At 53.1% G+C, this 11832-nt stretch overlaps 1 protein-coding gene across 1 annotated transcript; it reads left to right on the forward strand.

The window, feature by feature from the left end:
* The first annotated feature begins 366 nt into the window (after positions 1-366).
* LOC133349067 (alanine and arginine-rich domain-containing protein-like) lies at positions 367-6382 on the forward strand. Its single transcript, XM_061562205.1, has 2 exons — positions 367-860; positions 3162-6382. Exons 1-2 carry the CDS (start codon positions 624-626, stop codon positions 3453-3455), a joined length of 531 nt encoding a protein of 176 aa, XP_061418189.1. The 5' UTR covers positions 367-623; the 3' UTR covers positions 3456-6382.
* The last annotated feature ends 5450 nt before the right edge of the window (positions 6383-11832 follow it).

Below are 11832 nucleotides of genomic sequence, written 5' to 3' on the forward strand. Positions count from 1 at the left end.
GTTGGCAATAAATGCTGAGAGCCCGACTGCACAGCGCCGTCTATCTATGCGGCCCTTTCAAAGGCGCCCCATTTATTTTGCCGTTCCATCCACACGTCAGCGTTAAGTGGCACATTAACAGGTTTGGCTACACACGCCGCGTCGTCGAGGAGGCGAAGTAAATGTTGGTTTCCAGCGGCTCTGCGCGAAACAACGCGTAAACGGCACCGTAAAAATGTGGCCGGTATGCAAATGCGTCCGTGGCCGCCCCACGCAAGGCAACACAACCAGCATGGGACCGCGCCGCTACATATTGGTGTGCGGTCAAGCTTGTCAAACACGTTCCCTTCCCACACCAACTTCTCTTGTGCGGGCCTCGATTAACGGTCGACCGAGACGACGGTCGTCCCTCTCTGTGTGGAGCCCTTTTTGCATCCTGATTATCAGCGAGGAAAGTTTTTTTGTTTTTTTTTCGCCTCCCCTTCCCCCCCCCCCGAGCTGTCTCCTCAATTCACGCGTGGGACCTCGTGGCATTCTGAGGTTTAGCATACTAAAGGGAGCTTTGTTGCTGCCGCTGCTGCTGCTGGGTCATCGTCGTCCGCGGCGGAGCCCGACGGAGTCCCTAGAACGCCGGCACAGCGGCGATGAACGCCGGCCACGGCGACCTGGAGGAGGACTCCGTCTCCGAGCTCGTCCTGCAGAGCATCCGCCACCGGCTGAGGGACGCGTTCCAGAACCCGGCGGCTGGGCAAGGGCACCCGGGTGGCAGCTCCGGGGCGCGAGAGGGCAAGGGGCGGCCACACGGGGCGCACCGGGAGGCCAGCGAGGAGCTGAGGAGGGCCAAGATCGAGGGGGCCTTGAGCTGGATCAGGACTGAACTGGTGAGGCTTCCACGTTGATTCCATATTGACGTTAATCTCGAGTCGTGTGGAAGTTCGTCCGCGTTCAAAGTGCGTCACGTTCGGTATCTAGTGACAAGAGGTGCTGATGTTATTCGCTTGAACTGTGCCTGGCTAAACAAGTCATGAATGGACGTGCTAATAATGTCCAATTAGCATTATTCGGATATTTAAATTAATGTTGCATTATGGTTTCTTTATTGGCTAGTTCGCAAATTAATCTGCCTCATTTCCAAGCGTTATTTAAAGCCCTGACCTCTTAAACAACATTCTTTTACCAAAGCAGTCATGCAGTGGTATGTAACGATTTACCCCCTCCCCCCCCCCCCCAGTTATGTGGTGAATTTGCAAACTTTTGCATATCATAGTTTGAATCAAATATGTATCATAATTTTTTGTCTCGTTTTTCCCATTTTATTTGTATACTTAAAAAAAATGTCAGTGCCATATTTTGCACCATCGTTTAATCTATATGACACATGGGCATGTAATTTGCGTACAATTTCCATCAACAGCACGCAAATGGTTCTCACACAATTCAATGTGTGCATTGTTATATTTTGTATTGATGCTCACCGATGAATCGTCGCTTTGTATCGAAGAGTATCGGTCCAGTGTCGCCGTGACAACCATCTTCACTTTGCTTCCTGCCAAACATCTCTGTTGGAGATGATTCCAAGCACGTGTTGACAATGATGGCGAACAAGTGGAGACTCTTTGACTTTTCGAAGCTATTAGCAAACTTTTCTTATCATGTTACAGTGTACTATCATTTCTTTTCCATCAAAAACGATAGTCCCATGTAAATGTTAACATTTTTTTGAAGCACCCTGTATTATAGGGCTGTCAACACTTTGAAAGGAGCATAGACCACCACGCGAACTCCGGTCATCCTCGCAGCGGCTTTTGGCTAACCATCGAACAAAGACGGTCACCACATCGCGCGCTTTCAGATGCGCCTCTGCGGCCGTCTGGAACGCTCTTCTTTCCGATACGAGAAGGCCACTGGAGCTATGCACTTTTAAATCATCTCGATTGAAAACTAATTTACTTCTAACTGCTTTTTGTGTTTGGTTTGTTGTCCTTCCCCCGCACCTCTGATGAGCACGGTTCGCTGCATGTGGTGCAAAATAAGTTCAACATACGTACATACATGAAATACAATTATTTGGTGCAAGGCATAGTGGTTGGCGCATTGCGCTATAAAACCCCCGAGTTACATTTTCAGCCGTGGCGAACATGGATCGTGAAAGCTGAGCTGGTTCTGCCTCCCCCCCCCTCTGCCCCCACATATCAGAATCATCAGAATATGTATTTATACTGGAGGAATCGGATGAGATATAAAGCTCTTTTTCACATATGTGCAGTAGGGGCGGGTCAGAAAGTTACAACAACAAAGAATACAAAAACACGATAGGAGTGCACAGTAGAAAGAGGTAAGCAAATAACTTTTTATGAAAGTAAAACTAATCTATTATTTATTGTACCAGGTAAAACCCCGATTAGCTTCTTTTACAGAAGTGACCTGGCCACAAACGAAGCGACTTATCATATGTAAATTTGTAGCAGCCAAAACAGCTCAATAATTTAAACAATCTTCACCAGCACGGCGAAGTATGGTCAAACAACCCCATGGCTGACACGGTGTGATGGGGGGGAGAGCCTTAATTCACCAATCGATTGACAAAAAGCCATGCATTCCATAATATTAACAATATATACAAACGGATTTGTGCTACATCATTTATATATATCATACGAATTCGTACGGCGTGTATGTTATATTGTAAATTCCAACCGAGTTGCAGACACAATGGAGGCATGAAGTGTAATGTTCTCCGCAGCGTGTCACACGCGTGTCTCGTGTCGTCGGTTGCCAGGTCACTCGAGTCTGGTGGCTTAAGACGAAGAGGACCACAATGCACCTCTTGAGGCAAATGGTCATGGCTTTTGCACAAAGGCTGAATGCTTTTTACGCGGTTTTGTCTGCTGTCTGAAACTTAGCGCACTGCTGAAACCCTGGCGACCTGATAACGTCAGTGGGAAGTGGTCTCTCATCTTGTCCTGGGTCTCCTCTAGGTCAGCTGAGCCTTGCATAAGCATACGTTGTGGTATACTAAACATCAACATTTAGGGAGACAAAGGCAGCTGGGCATAGTGCGAGCCCCCACCTTTATGCGCTGCGGGAGTCCTTAACAGGCGTTCGCTGACTGCTCTCGCATGACCAAATGGGTGAATGATTGTCTATTGTGCATGCGCGTGTGTGTGTTGTACACCATGCAGTTAGAAATGCGGCAACAGGACTGCCAGCTGGCAAAATCCCTGCTGCACCTGGGCAAGGAGATCCACTCGATGAGAGCGTGGAGAGAGCCAAGCAGCCCTGCTGCTGCTGCTGCTGCCCTCTTCCCACCACGCACACCGACCGAGGCACCCCGTTCGCCCAGCGCAGTTCACCGCGCGCAAGCCGCGTCGTCCTGCGCGCCAGCTACGACGCCGGACTCAATGGCCACAGCGTTCCACTCTCCGTCCGCGGTGTTGGACGTCACGCCGGCTCCGGCGTTCCACTGCTCCAGATAAATTGTCGTGTGCGCCACGGCAGGCGACGCTCGGCGAAGCAGCTTCATCCCACGCCTCGGTTAAGACGGCCCACACACCTGCTTCCGATTCCCTGCACGGCCCCAACCGAGTGTAACTGATCGCGCACTGGGAGATCTTATCCCAGGGAGGCATCGCTGCATTTGCTCGAGCATATGTCAAACTAAACTTAACCTTTTTTTATTTTACCAGGTAATGCCACTGAGCTATATAGCTCTTTTTTTCAGAAGCGGCCTGGCCACCAATGATAGCCCAATGAGGTGGCTTATCACGTGAAAATATATAGCAGTAGCCAAATACTAGAAACGCATGTTTCTAAATGTGGAGAGAGAAAACCAGAGGACCGAGAGGAAAATCCACGCGACCACAGGGAGAGAGACACGCAAACTCCAAAAATACAAGCATCAGCCAGGTCAGGCAGTGGAGGTGGCCGAGTGGCTCAGAGGACGGAGTGCTGAGCTAGCACCCCCACGAGCCTGGGTTCAATACAGGCATCCCATCCGTAATGCAAGTTCAGCGAGTCGATGGTCTCGGACTGGTCACCAATGCCGGTACAAAGTAAACCCCATTGTATCAAATTTGGTTACGTACTTTATTTAGTTAAATTCCAGCTTTGAGGTTACATTTTTTAGGTTGAACCTCTTTTGCACCGTACGTAGTTCTAATTGAACGTGCGAAATATCGGTTGGACTCCATGCTGCAGCATTATACATAGCGGCAGGGTGAGTGGGAAAGTCCTGCCCCCCCCCCCGACTGTGTGGTCAAGAAGTCCCTTGAAGGGAACTCAGAGATATGCATATGAAACCCGTGGGCCATCATTTTCACACAAAGCATTGCACTGCCCACGAGAGTTCCAATCGGGTCACTTCATCTCATGACGTGACACCAAAAGCACAAGCGGGATAACGCTCGGAGGGAAAAAATAACAAATATATGTTTTAAAATCATATGGCCGTTGCCTACTAACACAGAGACTGACCATATAATCTAAAAACCATGATACATCCAAGTGTAGTGTCTATCACATGTAATTGTAGGCTGTCAGTCGTGGCTGGGTGCCCCATCATTAGCTTTGTCTGGGGGCCCCTCAAATCTAAACACTGCCCCTCGCTGCGCAGGGTTTTCGCGATTTGTGCTGTGCAGCTCTTTCGTGACATTTCTTTCCGGGTTGTATCGTGCGGCGTTACGGCGCCTTTGGCTGCACGTGCTGGGAGCGGTACGTTGGACACCACGGCCCGAAAACACATCGCAGAACTTAGTTCCTCCGTGGCCCTTGCAGCTTCAGGACACTTTGTGAAGCCCTCTTGCGTGGCATTGGGGAATAACGGCGCTTTGTGAATTCACGCCCTACGAGTGGCGGTGGGGGGGGGCCGGGGAGGCGAAGGTTACACGGGGTCGCCACCTGTTTGGGGGCATTTATAACACCCCCCCCCCCGCTTACTCTATTTGTCACTTGTCAATTTGAAATGCTTATTAGCTGCGCACGCTGAGCTAAACATACGTGCAATAACTGTAGCACACTGTTGATAAGCATTTCAAATTTAGAGGTGGGTAGGGGGGGGAGAAAAAGATCACGTGAAATAGGTAACAGGTGGCACTCGTCACAGTGCGAGCGGTGAAATATGAGAACTTGGGGGCCTCTGCCAAACCTGGCTTCATTCATGCCACGTGTCCCAGCCTTGTTGCTGCCTCCTGCGCTCCATTCTGCCAACACTGGCCCTCCTTGTTTACATTAGGTCTTGCATTCTGCCTAGCGCCCGTGGTGCGGTGGCGTGCACGGCATTCCTGCATTGACACGCTCCTCTGACGATGAGCTGGTCAGATATAATAATAATAAGTTCACCCTTACCAGTTGTCCCATGCCGGTGTGCGTGTGTCCCGTGCAACACAAATGCTGCCAGGCCAGTGCGTGGCTTCGTGACACCTGAATTGTTCGTGGTAAAAAATTGCAACTGTTGTAGCGTCGTGAATTAGTGCCTTGGGATATTAAAATATTGGAGCCTGTACCTTTTTTTTAACCGTTTTTTGTCCCTTTAAATCCCCACTTATTTTAAATTACAGCATACATTAGACACGACCTCTTGTGTATCTGTAACATTCGGTGTTTGAATACATGCAGGCCGTATGCTTTTTTTTTTAACTCGCTTGCAGTTTAAGTGCAGTTTTAATGTATACTAGTACTGTATTTGGTAAACTGCCCTGGTAAAAAAAAACTTTAACCAGTTTGAATGCGTATTAGTATTTCGTTTTTCTGCAGCCATTGTGTACCCACTGCTGGATGAAGCCCTCCCCTACGCCTTCAAACGTGCTTCATGAACCTGCGCTGCCACGATCCATCCGACTCATGCGCATGAGCCGATCTTTGCTGCTGCTGCTGCTGCTGCTGCTGCTGCTGCTGCTGCTGCTGCTGCTGCTGCTGCTGCTGCTGCTGCTGCTGCTGCTGCTGCTGCTGCTGCTGCTGCTGCTGCTGCTGCTGCTGCTGCTGCTGCTGCTGCTGCTGCTGCTGCTGCTGCTGCTGCTGCTGCTGCTGCTGCTGCTGCTGCTGCTGCTGCTGCTGCACCACAGTGGGTGTCCTCTCCTTTGGCAGTCTCCGTCGTGCTTCTGTAGCACCGGCAGTCATTCCTGTCGGCGACATGTCCTCCCCTGGCCCACCGCACTCGATGAGCAGTCAATGTGGCGTCTATCGTTGTTGCATTTTTTTGTAAACCTGATCCAAGTGCTCCTCTTTGCGACACATGGTGCAATTCTCACCACGTGTCGCCACGTGCTTGTTTGCGCACTTTTCAGCTTTTGTTCCTTTCTTTGTTTGTGTTCTGATCCATTTGTCGTATCTGGCGACATTCCCCGATTAAAAACTATTTTTTTTACGCACAACGGTACGTTGAATTTCGATTTAAAGCTTTCGTGACTGCAGGGATTCATCTTCTTGGTTCTTTCGGTAAAGTCACGTAGAAGGGAAGTAATAAAATAATAAAAATAAAACATAATAAAAGAATATAATAAAATAATTTGTTGTATTATGTTTTATTTTTATTATTTTATTACTTCCCTTCTACGTGACTTTACCGAAAGAACCAAGAAGAAAAAAAAACGGTAAGTTGCTTTTCTTCGTCAAATCAGTTCCCCCACACCCACCCCCTCCCCCGTTCTTGATCGCCTCTTTTATTTCATACGTTTGAATTCGGAGACGGCACCCTGAGAGCCAGTGCTCTAGAGCTGCCAGTCCAGTGCTCTAGAGCTGCCAGTCCAGTGCTCTAGAGCTGCCAGTCCAGTGCTCTAGAGCTGCCAGTCCAGTGCTCTAGGGCTGCCAAGCCAGTGCTCTAGAGCTGCCAGTCCAGTGCTCTAGAGCTGCCAGTCCAGTGCTCTAGAGCTGCCAGTCCAGTGCTCTAGAGCTGCCAGTCCAGTGCTCTAGGGCTGCCAAGCCAGTGCTCTAGGGCAGTGGCTCTCAATGTGCGGTTCGCGACAGTCCTCTAGGTGGCCCGCGGGGCTGTGATGCAAATGCAGGTTGATCCGGAAGTTATTGACAATGTTTATTCTACCTTTTGTTTCGGGCACTAATTTATATTTTACTCGTGATATTTTATATTTAAAAAATTAAGTTGCGTAAACCGCCCTGATTAAACTACCCTCATCCTGAGATCGAAATGCCTCCCCCAACCTCTATATAAAAAAAAAACCAAGACCTTTTTATGTTCCTGTAATATTAATCATTTAGTATGACTGGTATAGAGAGCGGGAAGTGAATGCGTTTTGTCTCCAGGCCTGAGTGGTCCGCAGGCCAAAACAAGATTGAGAAACGCCGGGTTAGACGCACACACGCGCGTGTGTGTGTGTGTATATATGTATCTGTATTCTGATATCTTTTCAGTTGTGTCCCTCCAGCAGTCAATTACTTTAATTAGCAAACCAGTTGTACATGAGGTTTGTTTTGTTTGTAAATTGTCTTGAAAACAGCTTTGCGACCTTCGTAACGTTTTTAGTGGTCACATAATTTCCATGTTTAAAGTAATGAATTCACTTTAAATCTAACCATAATCCTAGCTATACCAAAATCAAAATTCCTTCCAAATTTACCGCAATTTCCTAAATCTGGTTGTCACTGTTGTTGGTCATTTTGCCGTGGAGCCCTCTATTTAGAACATGACTAAACATTCCAGGTGCAATAGTCACAATGTTATCTTCCATATACCGACTATTCACATGACTGAAAAGCACAATTTGTATGCATTAATCCACCCAATCTGTGGTTTCAATCACTTTTAACTTAAAATACATGTTTTGCGCAAACATTATATCATTGGTTTTAAAGACATTCTCTGAAAGGCCATGCGTTGTTTTGATAGCAAATTAACTAATCATGCATTTCGCATGTTGTTCAAATACCGCAATTGTTAGCTACGCATTCCCCCCCCCCTCCCCCCCCCCAAAAAAAGGTTTGCATTTGTAGATTTTTTTTTCTTTTCGTGTTATTTATAACTGAAAAGACCCGCAAAAATTTAGCTGCGGGAGTTTTACATATATATCGCCAGCTGTTGTTAATTTGCCCACCAAAATTCCTCCGGATTAATGGGCTGGAATGGGCCTGTGACCCATTTCCTACGGGGGGGGGGGGGGAGTCGAGCACGAGAGACAGGCAGCGCCATGCGAGGTTGGTAAGGGGGGCAGTTAAGGATGCCACCCGAGGTACAGAAGGACCGGGAGATAGCATGGGAAGAAGAATATCCTAGGGCGGGGGGGGGGGGGGTGACATTGGGTGGGGAGAAATGAAGGTGACCTGGAAGAAGGGTGGCCGCATGCGACTAGGGTTGCCACCTGTCCTGGTTTTCCCGGGATCGTCATCTTTTTTTTGCGGTAAGTGTCCTGCCAAATATGTGTGGGGGTCGCTAGCCCCCGAGATCCCTCCCTCGATAATGCTAACGGCCGGGCTAGCATCATCAATCCCCCCCCCGCTGCTAAGCGAACCGCTGCTAAGTTCCTCACCCATGGGGTGGGAGCCGTCGCCCGAGGATTCCACTCCACCGCGGGTCCGCGTAGCAGGCATGGTTAATTACGTACGCGCACACCCACACACACAGCTCTGTACGGCACTCACTCTTGCGCTTCTCTGCGCCGCGCTGGCCGCTCACGTTACAATCGCGCACCTGGGGTACGCCGATTACGCACGCCGCGAGCTTACGCACACACAGTACCACACGCGTTCCCACACGCAACCCGCGCGCTCAGCTCCGCGCAGCGCTCACTCCCGTGGCGAACCACTGTGCACACAGCGCACCCACACGCTCACACTGCACGACAAGATCACGCGAGACCACGCTTCGCTATTAATGATTTATTATATGCCACCTGCGAATTGATGTTGAATCAGTGAGTCGACGAGGCTGGCCTATTCCACTAAACCTGTACCTATTCCCTATTTATCGGCTATGATTCTAATTCCCCTTCTTACTCACTGTTAAGTGTCCACGGCGGTCCGCTGATCCTTCTGTTAACCGCGTGCCTCGGTGCGTCGCACGGACGTCCGGGTCGCTGGCTCGAGCTGCGTCTGGTCGCCTGGCGCTGGAGTAAGAGAGCGATTTCCCCTCTGCGCTCCTCTATTTATCCTCCCTACCTCCCAAAGGGGATGCTGCGCTGAACAATGGGCTCGTGCACCCCAAGCCCGCGCACCGCAGTCCCCAGGCGCTGTTGATATGCTAATCAGTGTGCTGCGTGCAAGGCGTAAATCCTAATTACTCCCTTACCCTTCCTACCAATGGGGCTTGCGCGCTCAAGCGCAATTATCCCAACCCTCCATGACTATGCGCAACAGCCCCTGTGACCCCGCTATTCATGCTGTCCCGTGCCTCCCCTGCTCGCCCCGTCGACCCGTGGGAGTGTGTGTGGGGGGAAATGCGCCTCAACCGCGGTGGCCGAATGCCCCACGCCACGACCTACCATATTAAGGCCGGCCGCAGCGCCGCGGTGCCACGTAGCACGGGGAGGTCATCCAATTCCCTGATCGCCGGAAACCGTGAGAATTAATCCCGATAAGGGTCTCTCGGATAAAAACCGGTCGATCAGGTGCCCTTCCCTTCCAGCTCTATGGGGGGGGGGGGATGCGTGCGGGTGTGTGCTTATGTGGGGCGGGTGATGGGGGGCAGTGCGGTGGGGGAAGCCGGGCGGCTCCCTGGTTCGGCAGAGCGGCCCCGTCGTTGTGGCACCACATAGCCCCCCGGGGTGCCAGTCCCCGTCCCGGGTTGACTGGAGCACCTCGCCTGGGTTGCCCCCACGAGGTATCGCCGCGGGGTCCGCGGGATTCGCCCGGCCCTTGTGGCTGGCCTCGGGGGTGGCGGCTCCGTCTCCTGGGGCTCCGGCGGTGGTCTCCTCCTCCATTCCAACGGCTCCCCTCGGCCTCTGGCACCTGCGGGCTGGGGAACAAACTCAGAGGCGGTGGGGTTTAAGGGTCGCCGTCCTCGTCGCCCCCGGCCCCGCCCGGGGCCCCTCGGAGCCCGGGGCTCCGTGGGGCCCATGTACTGCGCGAGGCCCCCGGGCACGGGGGGTGGGGGGACCCCGGGGTTTCGGGGTACTTGGACGGCGGGGCTCCCCCCCTCGGGGGCTGCTCGCCACGGCTTCAGTCGGCGGATGTTGACCACCATCTCCCGGCCCCTCTCTCCTCCCTGAATCAGCACCGTCCATGGTGAGATCTGCCGTCTCACAATCCAGGGTCCTCGCCAGTAGGTGGTCAGCTTCCCCACCTGTCCGGCACCGACGCGGGGAGTGTACAGCCACACCTCGGAGCCCGCAGTGTAGAAGGGGGGCTCCATACGGGGTCGGGCGCCCTGCTCTTGCCGCTGGTGCGCGGCCTCTCCGTGCGGGCCGGCTCGGCCCCTGGCCCCTCGCAGGGTCTCCAGCAAGTGCTCCACGGGGTGGCTCCCTTCCTCCCGTTGCGGCGGAGGAACACCGAACAGCAGATCTGCGGGCAGGCGAGACTCGCGACCAAACATCATTAGGAACGGGGTCTGTCCTGTAGAGGTGTGAACGGCGGTGGTGTAGGCGAACAGGGCATAGGGAAGGTGTTCGTCCCAGTCCTGTTGATTCGCGGCCGCCATGCGTTTAAGCTTCCCGGCCAGAGTCTGGTTCATCCTCTCTACCATCCCGTTCGCCTGGGGGTGATACGCCGTGGTTCGGTCCTTCTGGATCCCGAACTCTCGGCACAGCGCCTGAAATAGTTCGGCCTCGAATTCACTACCCTGGTCGGTAATGACTCGTTCGGGGATCCCGCACTTAAGTACGTAGTTTTCCACGAAGGCCCGGGCCACTACAAGGGCTGTTTTATCCGGGATAGCCACCGCCACGGGGTAGCGGGTGAAGTATTCCACCGCTACGAGAATATATCGGTTGCCCCGGTGGGATCGTGGAAAGGGCCCCTGCAGGTCGATTCCGACCAACTGATTCGTCCGACTGACTCGGAACGGCCTCAGGGGTACCTGGTACCTCGCCGGCTTTTGCCCACACTGCTGACAGGCCCGGCAGCCCTGCACCCAGGCGGCCACATCTTGTGCCAATTTGGGCCAGAGATACTGGCGACGCAGGGTCTCTCGAGTGCGTCGTTCCCCATCGTGGCCCCCGAGTGGGTGGTCATGCACCAGCCGTAGCAGCTGGGGTCGCACCTGGGCAGGAACACAGATGCACCCCGGCTGGCCGGCCTCGGTTAACTCCCGTACCACTCCGTTCCGCACACACAACCGGGCATACAAACCGCTCCAGGGTCCTGGTAGGGCGCTCTTTTCCTCCCGCAGTGCCGCCTCCACTGCCGCCAGATCCGGATCTCGCTGCTGGGTCTGTCTCAGCTGCTCGTCGTTTAGGCCCGGGAAGGCGCAGCCGACGTCCTCCTGGATCCGTCCGATCGGGTCCCGAGCCGCGGGTCCCGCGCTTGCCGGGCGGTCGACGGGATCCTCAGTGCCACCTGTGAGGGTTTCTGTGGCGCACACTGCACTCTCCCTCGCTGGGGGGGGGTCAGTGGCCGCGGCCTCTCGGGGGTCCGTTGCCTGCCGGCAGCGTCCCCCCGTGAAACACGGGCAGGCCTCCTCCGCCCTCGTCTCGGCGTACACCGTGGGTCGCCTCGACAAGGCGTCCGCGTTTGCATGCGTCCGGCCAGCCCGATACTCGATTTGCAGGTTGTACTCCTGCAACTGCGCCAACCACCGGGCCATCTGCCCCCGCGGCTCCTTGAATGTAAGAAGAAACTGCAGAGCATAATGGTCAGTGCGTACGCGACATCTCCTGCCGTACAAATACGGCCGGAACTGCTTACATGCGAAAATCACGGCGTACAACTCTTGGCGGGTCACGCAATAGTTCAGCTCGGCCCCACTCAAGGTCC

The sequence above is a fragment of the Lethenteron reissneri genome, chromosome 29 (assembly GCF_015708825.2).
Source record: "Lethenteron reissneri isolate LAM-NWPU_2019-01 chromosome 29, ASM1570882v1, whole genome shotgun sequence".
NCBI classification, from domain to species: domain Eukaryota; kingdom Metazoa; phylum Chordata; class Hyperoartia; order Petromyzontiformes; family Petromyzontidae; genus Lethenteron; species Lethenteron reissneri.

Coding starts and splice junctions, on each gene's coding strand:
- LOC133349067 (XM_061562205.1), top strand. CDS start 624: ATGAACGCCGGCCACGGCGACCTGGAGGAGGACTCCGTCTCCGAGCTC. Junction 861..3,161: donor GCTGGATCAGGACTGAACTG/GTGAGGCTTCCA, acceptor TACACCATGCAG/TTAGAAATGCGGCAACAGGA.